The 22,174-nt window shown below is 41.9% G+C and overlaps 1 protein-coding gene across 1 annotated transcript in view; it reads left to right on the forward strand.

Moving 5' to 3' along the window:
- Positions 1–22,174, forward strand: part of LOC102423824 (ATP-binding cassette sub-family A member 3-like) — a 372,708-nt gene that overhangs the window by 120,889 nt on the left and 229,645 nt on the right. The window contains 1 exon segment of the mRNA XM_014466690.2: positions 7,663–7,800. Coding sequence (XP_014322176.1) covers positions 7,663–7,800 — 138 coding nt within the window.

The raw sequence follows: 22,174 nt of genomic DNA on the forward strand, positions 1-22,174 counted from the left end.
GGGGCAGCGCCCAAACCCCTGATCGCACTGCGGCTCTGTGTTGACAGGGTGGGCGCACATCCCCTGATTGGCCCTGCTCTGTGTGTGACAGGGTGCGGCGCCCCAACCCCCCCCCCCCCTCATGGGGCCCTTCTCTGTGTGTGACAGGGTAGAGCCCATAACCTCTCCATCGGCCCTGCCCTGAGTGTGACAGTGGCGGCGCCCCAACCCCCTGATCGGCCCTGCTCTGTGGGTGATAGAGGATGGCGCCCCAACCCCCCTCCACGGGCCTTGCTCTGTGTGTGACAGGGTAGAGCCATAACCTCCCCATTGGTCCTGCCCTGAGTGTGACAGGGTGCAGAGCCCCAACCCCCTGACCGTCCCTGCTCTGTGAGTGACAGGGAGCAGCACCCCAACCCCCTGATTGGCCCTGCTCTGTGAGTGACAGGGGGCAGCGCCCCAACCCCCTGATCGGCCCCCTCCCCCCACAAGTGCACAAATTTTTGTGCACCGGGCCTCTAGTTTTTTAATAATTCCATTATGTCCTTACTTCTTGAACACTAGCATTTTAAACGTTTTTGCTTTCAAACCCTGGAGTTTCAAATCATGCACAATTTGCTGCAAAATATAATCTTTGAAAATAGGCTATAACTTTATCCATCTCACAAAATAAACCAAGCCAAAGTGTTTTCAAGTTCTTATAATGACACATTTCCATTTTTCACATTTTAATTGTAATTCAAATGGAATTCATATAACTTAGGGCAATGGTCAGCAAACTGTGGCTCGCGAGCCACATGCGGCTCTTTGGCCCCTTGAGTGTGGCTCTTCCACAAAATACCACATGTGGGCGCGCACGTACAGTGCGATTGAAATTTCGTGGCCCATGCGTAGAAGTCGGTTTTCAGCCTCAGCGAGTCTATTTTGAAGAAGTACTGTTCATATTTGGCTCTGTTGACTAATGAGTTTGCCGACCACTGACTTAGGGAAACATTCATATAACTTAAAATTAACAATTTTAGAGTGAACAATTCAGTGTCATTTAATATGATTATAATGTATGTGCACATATCTAGTTTCAAGATATTTTCATCACTAAAAAATAAAACCCTATATCAATTAAGAAATCACATCTTAATTTTCCCTATCCTAAACTCCTAGCAACCACTAATCAGTCAACTGTTCAGGATATCCTATATAATAAAAGCCTAATATGCAAATTGACTGAATGGTGAAATGACCAGTCGCTATGATGAGCACTGACCACCAGGGGGCAGACACTCAATGCAGGAGCTGCCCCAGCCCACAGGCCCCAGGCCAGCCAAGGTAGGTGCCAGCGGAAGTGCCCCCCAGTCGCCCTGCCGGTCACCCTGCAGAGGGAGGCAACCAGCAGCGACGGTGGGAGGCAGGGCCAATGAGCGGGTAGTGCCAGGCTGGCCAAGGCAGGTGCCAGTGGAGGCCCCCTGATTGCATTGCTGATCACCCCACAGATTGGCCCTGGTCACCTGCCAGGCCTAGCGACCCTACCTGTGCACAAATTTTGTGCACCAGGCCTCTAGTTTCATATAAACGGAATCATACCACATGTGACCATTTATGTCTGCTTTCTTTAACTGAGCCTAATTTTTTTTAGTTTTATCCATGTTACAGTATGTATCAGTACGTTATTATTTTAGATTGCTGAATAACACTTCATTGTATATATAAAAAACAACTCCTATATCTGTTCATCTGTAGTTGAACATATAGGACATATTTTGGCTAATTTTGAATAGCTATGCTATAAATATTTCAATACAAGTATTAGTTTGAATACTTATTTCAATTCTTTGGGGAATATACCTAAAAGTAGAATATCTCATTCATATGCTAATTCTGTGTTTCATATTTTCAAGAACCACAAAACTGTTTTCCACAGTGTCTGCACCATTTTACATTCCCATAAGCAATATACAGGGTTCTAATTTCTAAACATCCTAACAAACACTTGTTATTCTCCTTTTTTCTTTTATTGTAACCATTAGAGGCCTGGTGCACAAAAATTTGTGCACTTGGTGGGGGGAGTCCCTCAGCCCAGCCTGTGCCCTCTCGCAGTCTGGGACCCCTTGGGGTATGTCCACCTGCTGGCTTAGGCTTGCTCCCCGGGGGGTTGGGCCTAAGCTGGCAGTCAGACATCCCTCTGGCAGCCCGGGAGCCCTTGGGGGATGTCCACTTGCTAGCAGGGAGCAGCCCTAAGCTGCAGTCAGACATCCTTAACGCTGCTGAGGAGGTGGGAGAGGCTCCACCACCACCGCTGTACTGGCAGCCGTCGGCTGTGGCTTGTGGCTGAGCAGAGCTCCCCCTGTGGGAGTGCACTGACCACCAGGGGGCAGCTCCTGCATTGAGCATCTGGACCCTGGTGGTCAGTGTGTGTCATACTGACCAGTTATTCCCAGTCGTTTTGCTGTTAGGGTAAATTTGCATATTACCATTTTATTATATAGGATAGAGGCCTGGTGCACGGGTGGGGGCTGGCTGGTTTGCCCTGAAGGGTGTCCCGGATCAGGGTGGGGGTCCCCACTGGGTTGCCTGGCCAGCCTGGGTGAGGGGCTGATGGCTGTTTTCAGCTGGCCACACCCCCTTGAGGGTGGGGGGGTCCCCACTGGGGTGCCTGGCCAGTCTGTGTGAGGGGCTGAGGGCCATTTTCAGGCTGGCCAAGCCCCCCGGCAATAGAAGCTCCCAGCCTCTCCTTTTTTTCTTTTTCTTTTTTTATTCTGGGATTTATTTATCTTCTATAATTGAAACTTTGTAGCCTTGAGAGGAGCTTAGAGCTGGCCAGGGCGGGTGGGAGGGTAGCTTGGCTTCCTCCATCACCAGGCCAACCCACACCTCCTGCTCGCTCCAGCTCAGTGGCCATGGCTGGCTGAAAGCAGGTATCTTGGGTTTATTTATCTTCTATAATTGAAACTTTGTTGCTTTGAGTGGAGCTCAGTGCCGCCACGGCAGGGGGGAAGCTTGGCTTCCTCCATCATTGGGGCAACCAAGCCTCCTGCTTGCTCCAGCTCCGTGGCTGCGGGCCACCATCTTGGTTGGGTTAATTTGCATATAGTCCTCTGATTGCCTGGTGGGTGTGGCTTAAGGCATAGAGAAGATATGGTCAGTTTGCATGTTTGTCTTTTATTAGTGTAGATTCTTATGGTTATAAAGTTGTGTCTTGGATTTTGATTTACATTATCTGATGACTAATGATGCTGAGACCTTTACATATACTTGAAAATATTCTTTAGATAAATGTCTATTTAGTCCTGTGTGCATTTTTAATTGGGTTGTCTTTTTATGTATTCTCAACACTAGATCCTTATCAGAAGTATGGTTTATTAATATTTTCTTCCGTTCTATAGACTGATGTGTCTATAGACACATCATTCATTCTTTTGATGTGTCCTTTCATACACAAAATGTTTTAATTTTGCTTAACTCCAATTGGTATCTTATTTTTGTTGCTTGTGAAATTGGTATCTTATTTAAAGAGTCATTATCAAATCCAACGTTTACCCATATGTTTCCTTATAACAGTTTGGTGGTTCAATATTTTATATTTAACTCCTGGATCAATTTTGAGTTAATTTTTATATAGTGTGAGGTAGGGATCCAATTTCATTCTTTTGCATGTGAATATTTGGTTGTTCCAGCACCACTCTTTGAAAAACATATCTTTCCCCATTGGACCCTTGATAAAAATCAGTTGGCCTTAGATGTATGGGTTTATTTTTCAACCCACAATTTTATTCCATTGAAAATGTATATATTAAGCCAGCACAATATTGTTCTGATTACTGTAGTTTTATAATAAGTTTTTTAATTAAATCTTTATTGTTCAGATTATTACAATTGTTCCTCTTATTTTCCCCCCATAGCTCTCCTCCACCCAGTTCCCACCCCACCCTCTGCCCTTACCCCTCCCACTGTCCTCATCCATAGGTGTACGATTTTTTTCCAGTCTCTTCCTGCACCCCCACACCCCTTTCCCCCCAAGAATTGTCAGTCCACTCCCTTTCCATGCCCCTGGTTCTATTATATTCAGCAGTTTACTCTGTTCATCAGATTTTTTATTCACTTGATTTTTAGATTCACTTGTTGATAGATATGTATTTGCTGTTCATAGTTTTTATCTTTACCTTTTTCTTCTTCCCCTTCTTAAAGGATACCTTTCAGCATTTCATATAATACTGGTTTGGTGGTGATGAACTCCTTTAGCTTTTTCTTGTCTGTGAAGCTCTTTATCTGACCTTAAATTCTGAGTGATAGCTTTGCTGGATAAAGTACTCTTGGTTGTAGGTTCTTGGTATTCATCACTTTGAATATTTCTTGCCATTCCCTTCTGGCCTGCATAGTTTCTGTTGAGAAATCAGCTGACAGTCGTATGGGTACTCCCTTGTAGGTAACTGACTGTTTTTCTCTTGCTGCTTTTAAGATTCTCTCTTTGTCTTTTGCTCTTGGCATTTTAATTATGATGTGTCTTGGTGTGGTCCTCTTTGGATTCCTTTTGTTTGGGGTTCTCTGCGCTTCCCGGACTTGTAAGTCCATTTCTTTCACCAGGTGGGGGAAGTTTTCTGTCATTATTTCTTCAAATAGGTTTTCAATATCTTGCCCTCTCTCTTCTTCTGGCACCCCTATAATTCGGATGTTGGTATGCTTGAAGTTATCGCAGAGGCTCCTTACACTATATTCATATTTTTGGAATCTTTTTTCTTTTTGTTTTTTCCAGTTGGGTATTTTTTGTTTCTTCGTATTTCAAATCTTTGACTTGATTCTTGCGATCCTCTTGTCTACTGTTGGATCTCTGTATATTATTCTTTATTTCAGTCAGTGTATGCTTAATTTCTAGTTGGTCTTTTTTCATATCCTCGAGGGTCTCTCTAAATTTTATCGGCGGTTTCCAGAAAATTCTTGAAAAACCTTATAACCCGTGGTTTTGAACTCTATATCCAGTTGTTTGCTTTCCTCCATTCCTGTCATTGTGACCTGTTTTTTTGTCTTCGCATTTTTTATGCTTCCCTGTGTTGGTAGAGTGGCTTTGTGTGCCAGGTGTCCTATAGGGCCCAGTGGCTCAGCTGCCCCAATTACCTGAGGTGGACACTCTTGGTGCACCCCTTGGGGGCTTTGTGCACAGTCTTGTTGTAGTCTTTTTTGTAGTTAAGCCTTGATTGTTGAAGTTATCACTGGGAGGAATTGACCTCCAGGCCAATTGGCTGTGAGAATCAGCTGTGTCTGCAGTGGGAGAACTTCTGTGCTGAAGACACCCTTCTGGGGCAAGACTTGCTTCAGTGGGGTTTTGGTGCTCACTGAGTCTGCCCCCTGAGTGTGTCCCTTATGGATCTGAGGAGTTGTAATCTGGATGGTCCCACTCTGACCACTGCGTACACTGGTTCTTGGATCTAAGGAGGTGCTAATTTAGCCTCTTCCTGAGGCTACCCAGAAGGAGCTACGAAGAGATATGCAGATTCCCCTTCCTTTTTTTGGAGTTTGGACATGCCCAGATGAGGCCCAGCTGTGAAGCAATGCAAGCTGCTGTGGGGCCTTGGGCCTTGGGCCTTCTCTTGGAAGTTCTGGGTTTGTCTGGCCCAGCTGCAATTTGTTAGGTAATTTTCAGATTGCAAAGGGTCAGGGCATTCATATGCAAAAGCCTCTGCCACAGCCTGGGTGGGGCGGGGTCTCAGGAAATTAACAGGGCGGAGCAAGCAGCTATGGCTGATCCTCAGCCCTGCCCTAAGACGCCCCGCGACTCAGTGTCCCGGTAATTGCTGCAAGCACCTCTGAGGGAAGCTTGCCCTCAAATTCCGAGTTCTGCCTGCTGCCAGACAGTCCAATTTCTCCCTGTATGAGTCCTGGGTCCCCAGAGACTTCCCGGAACTGGAGTTCAGAGCAGTCGGGAGGTTGTAACTCCGTCCCAATTCAAAAAGACAGCCACGTCCTCAGGTGCCAGCCCCTTTCCGTGCGCGCTCGAGCCTCCATACCTCTGCACTTTACTTCCGAGTCTCAGTGCTTTTCTCTTTCCTTCTAGTTGTAGAATTTCCACTCAGCCATCCTTCCTGTAGTTCTGGATGATGTCCGTTTTGTCTTTTAATTGTATTTTTGAAGTTGTTGTGGGAGGCAGCAATTTCCGGTGTTTACCTATGCCGCCATCTTGGTTTCTCCTCTATTATAAGTTTTGAAATCTGAAAGTATGAGTCTTCCAACCTTTCCCTTCTTTTTTAAGATTGTTTTGACTATTAGAGGGCCCTTATAGTTCCATATAAACTTGAGGATCTGCTTTTTATTTCTGCAAAAATGGCCACTGGAATTTTCATGAATATTATAATGAGTCTGTTGTTTACTTTAAAAATTATTGCCATATGAAAAATATTTCAATTCATGAACTTTTTTAAGATATATTTTTATTAATTTTAGAGAAGGGAAGGGAAAGGAAATGGAGATAGAAACATCAATGATGAAAGAGAATCCTGCAGGCCCCCTACTGTGGATGGAGCCCACAACCTGGGCATGTACCCTGAGTGGAAATCGAACCTGGGACCCTTCAGTCCACAGGCCGATGCTCTATTCACTGAGCCAAACCAACTAGGGCATGAACTTTCTATTTATATGTCTTTGAATTCTTTAACCAAGGTTTTTAGTGAGTCTTTTATTTCTTTGGTTAACTTTATTCCTGACTATTTTACTCTGTCAGATGTAATGAAATTATTAATATTCTTTTTTTGATTGTTCATTGATGGTATATAAAAACACAATTGATTTTTGCATGTTAATCTTGTATCCTGTATCTTTGCTGAATTTATTTATTAGCTCTAGTAGTATGTGTAATGGTGATTCTTTGGGCTTTTTCTATGTGTGGAAATATATGTATTTTGTCATCTTTAAATATTAATAGTTTTACTTCTTCCTTTCCAATTTGGATGCCCTTTATTTCTGTTTCTTGCCTCATTGCTAAAACTAGTGTAGCAGTGAATACCAGAAATGAAAGGAGACATCCTTATCTTGTTCCTGATTTTAAAGAAAAACTTTACAGTCTTTCACCGTTGGGTATGATACTAGATTTGGGTTTTTCACATATGCCCTTGTCATTTTGAGAAAGTCCTCTTCTATTTCTAGTTTCCTGAGTGTCTTTAATCATGAAACCCTTTGTCAAACCCATTCATGTTGCTATCTCCCATACTTATATGGTTTATTCCATTTGTTAAATTGATGCAATATATTGCATTGATTGGTTTTCATATGTTGAACCTGCATTCCTGGGATAATTCCCCCTTGATCATTTTGTATAATCATTTTGCTATGCTATGGGATTCAGTTTGCTAGCTTTTGGTTGAAGATTTTTTTTCATCTATATTGATAAGGGATATTGGTCCCTAGTTTCTTTCTTCATGATACCTTTGCCTGGCTTTGGTGTCAGAGTAATGCTGAGCTCACAGAATGAGTGAGAAAATGTTTCCTCCTCTTACACTTTTTGGAAGACTTGGGGAAAAATTGTTGTTAATCTTATTTAAATGTTTGGTATAGTTCACCAGTGAAGCCATCTGCTCAACTTTTCTTTGTAGGGAGGTTTTGATCACTGATTCATGTGCGTTACATGTATAGATCTGTTCAAATGTAGTGTTTCATTTCTTAATGCATGTTTTGGTAATTACATTTTGGCTTTCTTTGTAGCGTTCATACTGGTATGGCCGTCCAGGAATTAGAAGGAAAGAGGAAGACATGAAAGGCTATGGAAGAACTCAAAGCAAATATTTTGAGGCTGAACCAACTGGTTTGGTGGCAAGTATCCAGATCAAACATTTGCATAAGGTATTATTTCAAAGGCAAATCCTTTATTATCCCTGCCCTGAGGTCCTGGGCAGGTCAGTTGAAGGGGACCATGGGCAGGCCAGATGGCAGCATCCGTAAATGAGCTAACTAGTAGGCTCTATGTGTGGGCCAGGTACTTGCATCCATAGGCAGGTAGTCCTGGTGCCAGACTCTGCATATGGTTGGGCAAGGTGCTAGGGTCCATGGGCAGCCCTGGTGCCAGGGTCCATAGGAGGGACTGGTTACTCTGCTTCTCCTTTAGTTTACGTTTGCCTGTTATATTTTCCCCATTCTTTTGCTATTTACCTATTTGTGTCTATAATTGAAGGATACTTTTATATACATATATAAACATTTGGTTAGTACATGCTCTTTATTCAATGTGATTCTTGCTGCTTTTTAAGGAGTTCAGGCCATTTACATTTTTAATTTTTCAGTTACAGGTTACATTTCATACTATTTTGTATTTCAGGCCATTTACAGTTAATGTCATTATTTATATTTTTGTTATGGTTTCCATTTAGCATTTATTTGATTTCTAATTCTCCCATATACTCTTTGTTTTCTTCCTCTTTCTTGCCTTCTCTTGAATTATTGATTATATTCCTGAGATTCCATTATATCTCCCTTTCTATATAATTTTGTTTTGATATTTAACTGGTTTATCTTTGATACATTTTACAACTCTGATTTATCACAGTCTTCCTTCAAATGGAACCATTTCACATATAGTATAAGAACCTTACGTCAATTATACTTTTATTTTTATACTCAGACCTTTCATGCTGTTATTGTCATACATTTTACTTAGACATATATTATAAAACCTGCAATATTTTGTTACCAGGGTTCTTGATTTTCCATTTAATATTTTAAGGAAGTTGAGGACAATGTGGTATATAATTACCAGTGTGCTTAATAATTATAGTGTTCTCCATTTCTTTGTTTATATCTAGATTTCCATCTGGTATAATTTTCCTTCTGCCTCACAGAGTATCTTTGACCTTTTTTCTTTTTAATTCGGGTATGCTAAGTGATTAATTCCTTCAGATTTTCTATGTCTAAAAGAGCCTTTATTTTATCTTTGCTTTTGAAAGATATTGTCACTCATATAGGATGTTAGGTTAAAGATGTCGTTCCACTGTCTATTCACAGGCATTATTTCTAATTTTTCCTGGAAGATTTTAAGGTGTTTATTTAGCAGTGGTTTTATGCAATTTAATAATGATGCTTCTTGGTAGTAGTTTTATTCTTGTCCTTTGGGTCTGTTGAGCTTTGAATGTGTAGGTTTATTGTTTTCATAAAATTTGAAAAACTTTGACCATTAGTTATCCAGTTATTTTAATGTCCCATACAGTGTCTTTTGGAGTTGCAGAGTTGTGTGGTCATACACACACAGGCAATGAGAGAGGGCAGGGTCTGAACCATGGGCGCACTGTGAATAAGGTCTGAATTGCATGCTTGAGTGGCAGGAGCAAAAATGGGTCAGCAGACGCCCACCCTACAGAGCTGCTCCCCACTGCTGGGCCTGGCGGTTGTCTTTCAGACAAAGAAAGTGAATCACAGAGCCCTGCCACTAATTAGACTCCCAAAACTCACTTCCCGTTGCCCTTAGAGTTGGCTCCAGGAGTGTATTATCTGTAGGCCCAGAGCTGTTGCAGTAGAAAGTTTCCCTCTGTGACTGAACTCCAGGAGGGGTGCTTGGGCTGGATCCCTGGAGGGCAGGGGTCACATTACAATGAGGGAAAAACAAACCTCACCCCAAGCAGCAAAGGCTGTATAGCCCTACGGAAGCCATGAAGGCTCAAAACTGTGAGGCCACAAAGGTAAAAATCTTGTGAATCAATGCCATCTACTGGAACAGAGTAGAAAGACCACCTCAGAGATAAATGGGAAAACAAAAAACAGTGAAAATCATAAATAACCGCGGTAAAGATGATGACCAGAAAGAAAATGAAAATCCCCAGAAAATAGGCTGGAGCACATGGAATTACATGATATGAATGACAGAAATTTCAAGATTGCAGTTCTGAAAATACTCAATGAGATGCGAGAAAATGCTGACAGGCATTTCAGTGCATTGAGAAAACAAATTAATGAACAAAAAAAGTATTTTTGCAAGAAAATTGAAATTTTAAAAAGGAATAGATCAGAAATCCTGGAAATGAAGCATTTAAAGAACTTAAGAGTGAGTTGTTGAGCATAGAAAACAGAACCAACCAATTAGAGGGGGAAAATTAGTGATATCGAAGATAGGAATCAAGAAAGGATGCAGAGGGAAGAAGAGAGAAATCTGAGAATAAAGAAATGTGAAAGAGCCCTATGAGACCTCTCTTATTCCATCAAAAAAGTAACATCAGAATCACTGGCATAGTGGAGGAAGAAGAGTGGGAGTATGGAATGGAGAGTCTATTCAAACAACTAGTATGTGAGAACTTCTGAAATCAATGGAAAGAACTAGATCCTCAAATCCAAGAAGCAAACAGAGCACCTAGTTACCTCAATCCAAAGAGGAACTTGGTAATGAAGATGTCAAAAATTAATGACATAGAAAAAGTCCTCAAAGCATCCAGGAAAAAGAAGAAGTGACCTACAAAGGAAAACCCATCAGAATGTCACCCAACTTCTCAGCAGAAACTCTACAAGCCAGAAGAGAGTGGAACCAAATATTCAAATGTCTAAAAACGAGAAATTACCAACCATGCATGTATCCAGCAAACTTATCCTTTAAATATGAAGGAGAAATAAGAATATTCCGAGGAACCAAGATGGCGGCATAGGTTAACGCCAGAGTTTGCTGCCTCGAACAACCACTTCAAAAATACAACTAAAAGATGGAACGGACATCATCCAGAACCACAGGAAGGCTGGCTGAGTGGAAGTTCTACAACTAGGAGGAAAGAGGAAACCATAGGAGACTCAGAGGAGGCGCAGTGCTTGAAGTGAAATACTAAGGTGCGGAGTGCATGTGGAGCGGGCCAGCGGCGAGGGCGCGGTTGTTGTTTTCAATCGGGAGGGAGTTTCAGACTCTGAGCTCCAGCTCCGGGCGAGTCCGGGACCCAGACTCAAAGGAAAGAAGCGGGAAGGCAGCTTTCTCTCCGAGGTTTGCAGCGGTTGCAGAGCCGCTGGGGACGGAACTGAGAGCAACCATAACTGCTCGCTCTGCCCGCCCTGTAGATCCCCTGGGACCCGCCATGCCCAAGCCCTGCACAGAGGCACTTGCCGAATAGCCTCAGGCAAAGGCTAGATTAGCACCGCCCTAGAGATTCAGCACAGAAGCTCTCCCAATGCAGACACAGCTGACTCTCATAGCCAGTTAGCCTGGAGGTCAATTCACCCCCCTGTATTGCTGACAACAATCAAGGCTTAACTACAACAAGACTTCGCACAAAGACCACAAGGGGGTGCACCAAGAAAGCATAAAAAATGCGGAGACAAAAAAAAACATGACAGAAATGGAGGATATAGAGCTAAAAAACACACTTTTAAGGGCTTTCAATAATTTGCTAGAAACTGCTGATAAACTTGATGAGAGCCTCAAGAAATCTAATGAGACCCTCGATGTTGTGATAAAGAACCAACTAGAAATTAAGCATACACTGACTGAAATAAAGAATATTATACAGACACCCAACAGCAGACCAGAGGAGCGCAAGAATCAAGTCAAAGATTTGAAATGCGAAGAAGCAAAAAACACCCAACCGGAAAAGCAAAATGAAAAAAGAATCCGAAAATACGAAGATAGTGTAAGGAGCCTCTGGGACAGCTTTAAGCGTACAAACATCAGAATTATAGGGGTGCCAGAAGATGAGAGACAGCAAGATATTGAAAACCTATTTGAAGAAATAATGACAGAAAACTTCCCCCACCTGGTGAAAGAAATGTACTTACAGGTCCAAGAAGCGCAGAGAACCCCAATCAAAAGGAATCCAAAGAGGACCACACCAAGACACATCATCATTAAAATGCCAAGGGGCTAAAGACAAAGAGAAAATCTTAAAAGCAGCAAGAGAAAGAAAGTCAATTACCTACAAGGGAATACCCATACGACTGTCAGCTGATTTCTCAACAGAAACTATGCAGGCCAGAAGGGAATGGCAAGAAATATTCAAAGTGATGAATACCAAGAACCTACAACCAAGACTACTTTATCCAGCAAAGCTATCATTCAGAATTGAAGGTCAGATAAAGAGCTTCACAGATAAGGAAAAGCTAAAGGAGTTCATCACCACCAAACCAATATTATACGAAATGCTGAAAGGTATCCTTTAAGAAGAGGAAGAAGAAGAAAAAGGTAAAGGTACAAATTATGAACAACAAATACACATCTATCAAGTGAATCTAAAAATCAAGTGAATAAATAATCTGATAAACAGTATGAACTGGTGATTGTAATAGAATCAGGGACATAGAAAGGGAATGGACTGACTATTCTTGGGGGGGGGGAAGGGGTGTGGGGTGAGGGAAGAGATTGGACAATAATCGTGCACCTATGAATGAGGACAGTGGGTGGGGATTGAGGGCGGAGGGTGGGGCGGGAACTGAGAGGAGGGGAGTTATGGGGGGAAAAAAGAGGAACAAATGTAATAATCTGAACAATAAAGATTTAATTTTTTAAAAAAAAGAATATTCCCAGATGTATAGAAGTTGAGGCATTTTATTACTACAAAACCTCCAATGCAGGAAATACTCAAGGGAGTTATTCTACCTGAAACAAAGGACATAAAGTCACACCACTATGAGTAGGATCACCAAAAAACTTGCAGCTAATAGGGATAATTTGTGACAACAAAAACATACAAGGGGTTGGGGGAAAGGTATGAACTGGCAAAGGAAAATGAAGATCAGGTGCACTCAAAAGGGAAAAAACTATGGCATACATGCAACTTCACTCTTTATAAACCTAATGGCAACCACACACAAAGGCCCCCAAAATGGGACATATTGCGTAGAAAAGAGGAAAGATATATGGAATCCACCAAACAGACAGAAGCATAATGGAAAGGAACCAATGGTGGCACAAAGTTACCAGAAAACAAAAGATAAAATGGCTATAGGAAATCCTCATGCATCAATAATTACCCTAAATGTAAATGGCCTAAACTCACCAGTAAAGAGGCACAGAGTAGCAGAGTGGATGAAAAAACAAAACCCAACTATATGCTGCCTACAAGAGACATATTAAACAGCAAAGACTAAGGTAGATTCAAAGTAAAGGGGTGGAAAATGAATCTCCAAACAAACAAAAAATCCACACAAAAAAGCAGGTGTAGCCATACTTATATCTGACAAAACAGATTTCAAGAAAATAAGACACAAAGATGAACACTTTATAATGATAAAGGGAATACTACATCAAGAAAACTTAACACTTCTTAGTATATATGCACCCAATCAGGGAGCACTGAAATATATTAAACAGCTACTTACAGAACTAAAGGGAGAAACAGGTCAAAATAAATTATAGTTGGAGACCGTAATTCTCCATTGACAGCTCTAGACAGATCAATCAAACAAAAAAAATCAATAAAGAAATATTGGCCTTAAATGAAACACTAGACCAAATGGATATAATTTGCCAGAAGCCGGTCCATCCTTGCTGCTTGACACAGTCGCTGCAGGAAAGAAACATCTGCACAGCATATGTTTCAAGGGACCTGGCATATATAGCATATTGTTCTTAATATGTTTGCTCTCCTTAGTGCCATGTGTTTTAACCAAGGTCACCTCTCTGAGAAAGGTTGTTTCCCCAGGTGGGGATTTTTCCCTGAAGTTAGGGAGGGGATACAACCCCTTAATTAAGTGCCAGGTGGGTAGTTAAGCTACATAATCTTTACTCCCTGGAATGGAGATAAGAAACGCCCTAACCTTTGTAATAGAAATTGACAGGATTAAAATCGGCTGGTATAAATACGGATGTAACAAGACAATAAACATCAGATCCTCATCAGTTCCTAACCAGAACTCCGAACAGAACTTGGCTGGAGAACCTAGACAACATGGCAGGAGTACCTGGACAGGACTTGGCTGGAGATCCTAGAAGAACCTAGACACAGAACCTAGAAACAGAACCTAGAGACAGAACCTAGAAACAAAACCTAGAAACAGAACATAGAGACAGAACCTAGAGACAGAACCTAGGGAGAGAACATGGCAAAAGATCCTGGACAGAACCTGGCTACAGAACTTGGCTGGAGAACCTAGACAGAACATGGCAAAAGAACCTGGATAGAACCTGGCTAAAGAACCTGGCTGGAGGACCTGGAGAACCTGGCTGGAGAACCTAGCGAGAGAACATGGCACCAGAATTTGGTTGGAGATCCGAACCAGAACTTCGCTGGAGATCCTGACCAGAACTCGGCTGGAGATCCTGGAGGGAAAACCCAACCATGCTGATCAACTGAATGCTGCCTTTGAGTCCTTCCTTCTTCGCCAACTCCATCCACACCTTTGGGGATCCCTGGACCTGCTGGGGTTGGACCCCAGCAATAATTGACATTTACAGAACATTTCATCCCAGAATATCAGACTATACATTCTTCTCCAGCGTATATGGAACATTCTTAAGGATAGACCATATATTGGGTTACAGAACAAGTATTAACAAATTTTAAAAGATCAAAATTATACCAATTATATTTTTTTAAAAAATATATATATATTATTGATTTTTTTTTACAGAGAGGAAGGGAGAGGGATAGAGAGCTAGAAACATCGATGAGAGAGAAACATCTATCAGCTGCCTCCTGCACACCTCCCACTGGGGATGTGCCCGCAACCAAGGTGCATGCCCCTGACCTGAACCGAACCCGGGACCCTTCAGTCCGAAGGCTGATGCTCTATCCACTGAGCCAAACCTGTCAGGGCATACCAATTATATTTTCTGACCTTGAAATTAAAAATCACCTGCAAAAAGGAAGTAAAGAAACCTGCAAATATGTGGGGATTAAACAACATACTACTAAAAAATGACTGTGTCGAAGAAGAAGTAAAAGATGAGATCAAAAGATATATGGAGACAAATGAGAATGGTAACACCCTATCAAAAACTCTGGGATGCAGTGAAAGCAGTAATGAGAGCTTATATCATTGCAGGCTTATCTCAAGAAACAAGAGAAATCCCAAGTAAATAAACTAATGTCACATCTTAAAATACTAGCAAAAGAAGAACTAAAGCAACCCAAAGTTAGCAGAAGAAAGGAAATAATAAAAATTAGAATAGAATTAAATGAAATAGAAAACAAAAAGATATACAAAAAATAAATGAAAAGCTGGTTCTTTGAAAAGACCAATAAAATTGACAAACCTCTGGCTAGACTCCCTAAGGAAAAAAGGGAAAAGACCTATATAAACAAAATCAGAAATGAGAGAGAAGTTACCACAGACATCACAGATATACAAAGGATCATACTAGAATATTATGAAAGACTTCATGCCACCAAATGCATGCATCTCCCTCAGCCCATTAGCTACCCAGATAAGATCTAGGGCAGGGGTGGGCAACCTTTTTGTGAGTGCGTGCCAAAACCAGCAAAATCTCTGACTCAAAATTCTTCTGCGTGCCAACCCTAATTTTTTGAGAACATGTTACGCCTACTTGATATCTCTTAAGGTGTACATATGTGAAGAACCTTGAAGAAATAATAAAATTCATTCGAGTGACAAAAACACAGTATATGATGATGAAAAATACATTTATTTTTTAATGTACACTGATAGTCCAACAGAAAACTTTATGACTCTGTTTGATATTATAAGTAGGACTTTTGCTGCTGCATCACTGATGACAGAGATTTTACATCAGGTTTATGTTAATGACCTTCAGAGATATGCACGAGCTACTACTTTCATTCGTCAGGCTACTCCTATTACGAGACTTAACAAAATTCATCACTGAGAACAAAGATTCACAAGTGTATGTGGATGAAAACATGGAGAGTAACGCTGTTGCAAAGTTTTTTAAACAGGAAAAAATTTCTGGAATGGCATTCCAAGTCCTCAATAGTTCGTTTTCGACACTATTGAAATTGCTCTTCCCCTCTCTTGTCAATCCATGTCTGTGGTCTTTAAGATAACTTGTTATGTAAAATTATTTATTTATCTAAGATGCACCTACACTGAATTTATCTGAAAAATAAAAAAGTTGATATTAAGAAAAAAATGGTAAATGGAAGATTATAAGAGAGGGTTTCGTGTGCCAACAAAAGTTATTGGTGTGCCATGTTTGGCACGCGTGCCAGGGGTTGCCCACCCCTGACCTAGAGAAATGGATAAGTTCCTAGAAACATATAATCTTCCTAGATCAAATCATGAAAAACTGGAAAATCTAAATAGACCGATCAGCAGTGAGGAAATTGAAACAACCATCAAAAACCTCTCCAAAAACAAAAGTCCAGGACCAGATGGCTTCACCAGTGAATTCTACCAAACATTCAAGGAAGAAATAATATACATCATTTTCAAACTCTTTCAAAAAATTGAAGAAGAGCTGATACTTCCTAACACATTCTACAAGTCCAATATAACCCTGATACCAAAACCTTGCAAAGATAACACAAAAAAGATAACTACAGACCAATATCCCTGATGAATACAGATGGAAAAATCCTACGCAAAATACTAGTTAATCGAATACAACAGTACATCCAAAAAACAACACATCACGATCAAGTGGGGTTCATTCTAGGAAGGGGCACATGGATGATTCAACATTCACAAATCAATCAACATAATACACCACATTAACCAAAGAAAGGATAAAAATCACATGATCTTGTCAATAGATGCAGAAAAAGCATTTAAGATACAATATTCATTTATGATTAAAACACTCAATAAGATAGGAATAGAAGGAATGTAACTCAACATAATAAAGGCCATATATGATAAACCCTCAGCCAACATCATACTCAATGGTGAAAAAACTGAAAGTTTTTCCCCTAAGATCAGGAACAAGACAAGGATGTCCACTCTCACCTCTCTTATTCAACACTAGAGGCCCAGTGCATGAATTTGTGCATGGGGGAGGGGAGAGGAACCGCAGGAGTTTGGCCGGCCAAGGAGAGGGACCATGGGAGGTTGGCCACTGGCTCTGAGGAGAGAGCTGGCCCTCAGCCCCCATGGGAAAGGGACTGTATCCACCGCCACCCCAGGACCCAAAGGCCCCAGCAGGGTCAGGAGAGGAGGTGACAGTCGCCAGGCTGGGCACAGAAGGAACGGATGCTGATGCCACCTTTGGCACCCCACCACTGCATGGTTCCCCACCTCTTCCCCTCCTCCTCCTCTCACCACCGTGCCACCACCATGGCAGGTGGGTGGCCCCTGGGGAAGGAAGAGGAGGAGGCAATTCCCCACCACCATGCAGTTCTCTGCTTCCTCCCTCGTCCTGCCTTTGCCGCAGTGCTGCCACCACAGCAGGTAGGTGGCCCCTGGGGAAGGGAGTGGACAGAAGCGAGACAAACCCTTGTGTGGAGGGCTGACTTTCAATAGATCACAGCAAGGGAGCTGCTCTGCTATGTACAAAACCCTGATCCAGAAACAGGTCATCTACGAATGGTTTAGCACCAGGGGTTGATAGGGGCCAGCTGGCCAGGGGGAGGGACCAAGGGCAGTTGGCCAGCCACAGGAGGTTGGCTGTGGGAGCGCACTGACCACCAGGGGAAGCTCCTACATTGAGCATCTGCCCCCTGGTGGTCAGTGCATGTCATAGCAACTAGTCGACCAGTCATTCCAATTGTTCAGTCATAACAGTCGCTTAGGCTTTTATATATTTAGACTAGTGGCCCGGTGCATGAAATTCGTGCACAGGGGGTGTCCCTCAGTCTAGCCTGCACCCTCACCAATCTGGAATGTCCAACTGCTGGTTTAGGCCCGAAACTGACAGTCAGACATCCCTCTCGCAATCCAAGACTGCTGGCTCCTTACTGTCGCCTGCCTGCCTGATCACCCATAACCACTCTGCCTACCAGCCTGATCGCCTGCAACTGCCCCCCACTTTCAGCCTGATCACACCTAACTGCCCCCCACCCGCCAGCCTGCTCACCCCCAACTGCCCCACCCCCGCTGGCCTGCTTGCCTGCAACTGCCCTCCCTGCCGACCTGGTCATCCCCAACTGCGCCCCCCCTGCTGCCTGCTCGCTCCCAACTGCCTATGGGTACCCTCGCAGATAGCAGGTGCTGATTAGGGGAGGAGGGCATGATCGTTTCCTGGGACTGTAGTCATGGAAACTTTGCAGAGGGTTCCACAGGCCTCAAAGGGGCAGGCTCTGGCCAGCAGCCTTGTAGTGCTGGTCATCCCTGGAGGCACTGGCCAGGGGGCAGGGAGTTAGGGGGGCAGTGAGGCCAAAGGGGGAGTAACTGTCAAACCTTCCCACTTGGCACCATTCTTTAAATTGTATGTGGCTGTTTCACAGCTATACCTGTTCAGGGCGGGGCTCCAATCTCCTGGAGCAGGGTGGAGGCCAGGCCAGGGCAGAGCCAGGTGGGCTAGGAGGGCGGGTTTAGCCACGCCCCCAGTGAGGTTCAGTGAGCTTCAGCTGCGGAGACAGCGCTGCTGCTGTTGGAGGGGGGGCGGGGGAGAAGGGTCTGACCCTGGGGGCGGGGCCGCTCAGGCCTGCCTCCACCCGGGTCTAGAGTTGTAGGGAGGAGAGGCATGCCTGGCCTCAGTGGAGGGGGCCTGGCAGTGACGGGCTGTGGGCCCAGGGTGCTCTGGGCACTGACAGGTGGCCGCCAGCATGCTATTGTTGTGGGCACCCCTGGTGGAGTGGCAGGGGGAGAGATTGGGAGTCAGAGATGCAGACTACAGCTATCCCAGAGGCTGGGTCTTCTCCCTATCCAGCCAGCCTCCCTGTCCCCCCGGGGGTGCGGGGGCTGGGGTAGGGTGTCCATGCAGGGGGATTGGAAGAGCTCCCCGTGGCCACTTCCTCTTGCTTCTGTGCAGTCCCGGCTCCTGTCAGGCACTCTCCTCAGAACCCCGGGAACTTGGCTCCAGCTGCCTGCCCCCTGCTGCGTGCACATCAATATGCAAATAGGTCGTTAGGGGACACTGTCACAGACAAATTAGCATATTCCCTTTTTATTATATAGGATAGTGCTGGAAGTCCTAGCCAGAGCAATAAGGCAAGGGAAAGAAATAAAAGGCATCCAAATAGGGAAAGAAGAAGTCAAACTGTCACATTTTGCAGATGACATGATGCTATATATAGAAAACCTTACAGACTCTACTTAAAAAACTACTCGAAATAATAAACAAGTAGAGTGAAGTTGCAGGATACAAAATCAATGTACAAAAATCCATTGCCTTCCTGTATACCAACAAAAAAATTCAGAAAAATAAATGGAAAAACAATTCCTTTTGCAATAGCAACCAAAAGAATAAAATACCTAGGAATAAACTTAACAAAGAGTATGAAAGACCTATATACTGAAAATTATAAAACATCATTAAAAGAGATTGAAAAAGACACAAAAAAATGGAAAAAATATCCTATATTCATGGATTGGAAGAATCAACATAGTTAAAATGGCCATATTACCCAGAGCAATACAGATTTTATGCAATACCCACCGAAATCTCAATATCATTTTTTAAAGAAATAGAATGAGAAATCATCAGATTTGTATGGAACCACAAAAGACCCTGAATAGCCAAAACAATCCTGGAAAAAAAACAACAACACAAAGCTGGAGGTATCACACTACCTGACTTCAAATTATACTACAGAGCTATATAATCAAAACAGCATGGTGTTGCCAGAGAAACAGACACACAGATCAATGGAACATAATAGACAGCCCAATTATAAAACCACACATATATAGACAGATAATTTTCAACAAACGAGCCAGAAATCCACATTAGAGTAAAGTCAGTCTCTTCAATAAATGGTGCTGGGAAAACTGGAAAGCCACATGCAAACAAATGAAACTGGATTGCAGTTTATCCCCGTGTACAAAAATTAATTTAAAATGGATCAAAGACCTAAACATAAGACCCAAAACTATGTTACATAGAATAAAATACAAGTACCAAACATATGGACCTGGGTGGTAGAGAACATTTTATGGACTTGACCCCAAAGGCAAGGTAGGTAAAGGCAATAATAAATGAATGGGACTATATCAAACTGAAGAGCTTCTGCACAGCAAAAGAAACTGACAACAAAACAAGCAGGCAGCCAACCAGATGGGAGACGATATTTATAAACAGTAGCTCTGACAAAGGTTTAATTTCCAAAATGTATAAAGAACTCATAAAACTCAACAACAAACAAGTAAGCAATCCAATCAAAAAGTGGGCAGAGGACCTGAAAATACACCTCTCCCAAGAAGACATACAAACAGCCAATAGGTATATGAAAAGATGTTCAAACTCACTGGCAATTAGGGAAATGCTAACAGGTGTGAGGAGGTATCTCTTGTAGTTTGGTTTTCGAAATAGCTAGTGAAGTTGAGCATCTTTTCATATATCTGTTGGCCATTTGTATGTCTTATTAGGAGAAGTGTCTGTTCAGGTTTTTTGTTTGTGGGTTGTTGTTGCTTTTGGTATTGACTTGTATGAGTTTTTTTTATATATTTTGGCTATAACCCCTTGTTGAAGCTTTTGTTTGCAAATATCTTCTCCTACTCAGTTGGCTGCCTTTTTACTTTGTTGATGGTTTCCTTGGCCATGCAGAAGCTTTTCAGTTTGATATAGTCCCATTCATTTATTTTTGCTTTTACTTCCCTTGACTTAGGGGCCAAATTCATGAAATTCTCTCTAAGAACAAGGTCCGTAAGTTTAGTATCAATGTTTTCTTCTATGTAATTTATTTTTTCAGTTCTTATATTTAGGTCTTTCATTAACTTTGTGTTCATTTTTGTGTATGGGGACATGTAGTAGTTGAGTTTCATTATTTTGCAAGTGGCTTTATACTTTTCATAGCACCATTTATTAAGAGGTTTTCTTTTCTCCATAATATGTTTTGATTCCTTTGTCAAAATATTTTTGCTCATATACATGTGGGTTTATTTTTTGATTCTCAATTCTGTTTAGTTTGTGTCTGTGTCTGTTTTGTCCACAAATACCATGCTTCTTTGATTATTGTTGCTTTGTAGTATCATTTGAAGTCAGGGAGTGTGCTGCCTCTAGCTTTATTTCCCCTGCCTCAGGATTGCTTTGGCTATTTAGGGTCTTTTGTGGTCCCATACAAATCTGATCATTTTTTGTTCTATTTATTTAAAAAATGTTATTAGGATTTTGATGGGATTGCATTAAATCTGCATTTTGCTTTGGGTAATATGCAAATTTTAACTGTGCTGATTCCTTCAATCCATGAACATGGAATATATTTTTATTTCTTGACTTTTTCTATCTATTTTCATACTGCTGTGTAGGTTTCAATATAGAGGTCCTTCAAATCCTTTGTTAGGTTTATTCCTATGTAGTTCATTCTTTTTGTTACAATTGCAAAAGGAATTGTTATTTTCATTTTGTTCTCTAAAATGTCATTGTTGATATATAGGAATACAGTGGATTTTTTATGTCAATTTTTTATTCTGCAGCTTTACTGCATTTGTTTATTGTTTCTAATCAATTTGTTGTGGAGTCATTAGAGTTTTTTATATAAAGAATCATGTTATCTGCAAAAAGCAACACTTCTTCATCACCTATTTGAATGCCTTTTATTTCCTTCTCTTACCTCATTGCTCTGGCGAGACCTTCCAGCACTATGTTGAAGAAGAGTGGGCATCCTTGTCTTGTTCCTGATCTCAGAGGAAAAGCATTCAGTTTTTCACGATTGAGTATGATATTGGCTGAGGGTTGTCATATATGGCCTTTAGTATGTTGAGGTACTTTCTTTCTATACCTATTTTATTGGTTATTTTAATCATAAATGGATGTTGTATTTTATGAAATACTTTTCCTACATCTATTGATAAGTTTGTGTGATTTTTATGCTTTACAGTGGAACCTCGGTTCTCGAACTTACTTTGTTCTGGAAGCTGTTTGAGAAGCGATTTGTTAAAAAACAGAATCACTTTTTCCCATTAGAAATAATGTAAATTGAATTAATTCCTTCCTGATCCCCAAATAATTCCCTGTCTTAACCTTTCTTATACACAGTACATGTCTAACGTCCTGTTTAATCTATAAGTAAAAACTTTAAAAACAAAAAGGATGTGGAATGTAAATGAAAATTTAACAAAAAGGGAATGAAATGTATAGTAAAATGTGAAAATTTACATACACACAAGAACTCACCTTTAATGTTGAGTGCTATTGATGAGTGAACATGGAGAGGAGGGATGGAGGGTGGAGGGCTGGAGGGATGGGGCGCGAAGGGGTGGGATGGAGAGATGGAGAGATGAGGGATGGAGAGATGGAAGGATGAAG

The sequence above is a fragment of the Myotis lucifugus genome, unplaced genomic scaffold (assembly GCF_000147115.1).
Source record: "Myotis lucifugus unplaced genomic scaffold, Myoluc2.0 scaffold_352, whole genome shotgun sequence".
NCBI lineage: Eukaryota > Metazoa > Chordata > Mammalia > Chiroptera > Vespertilionidae > Myotis > Myotis lucifugus.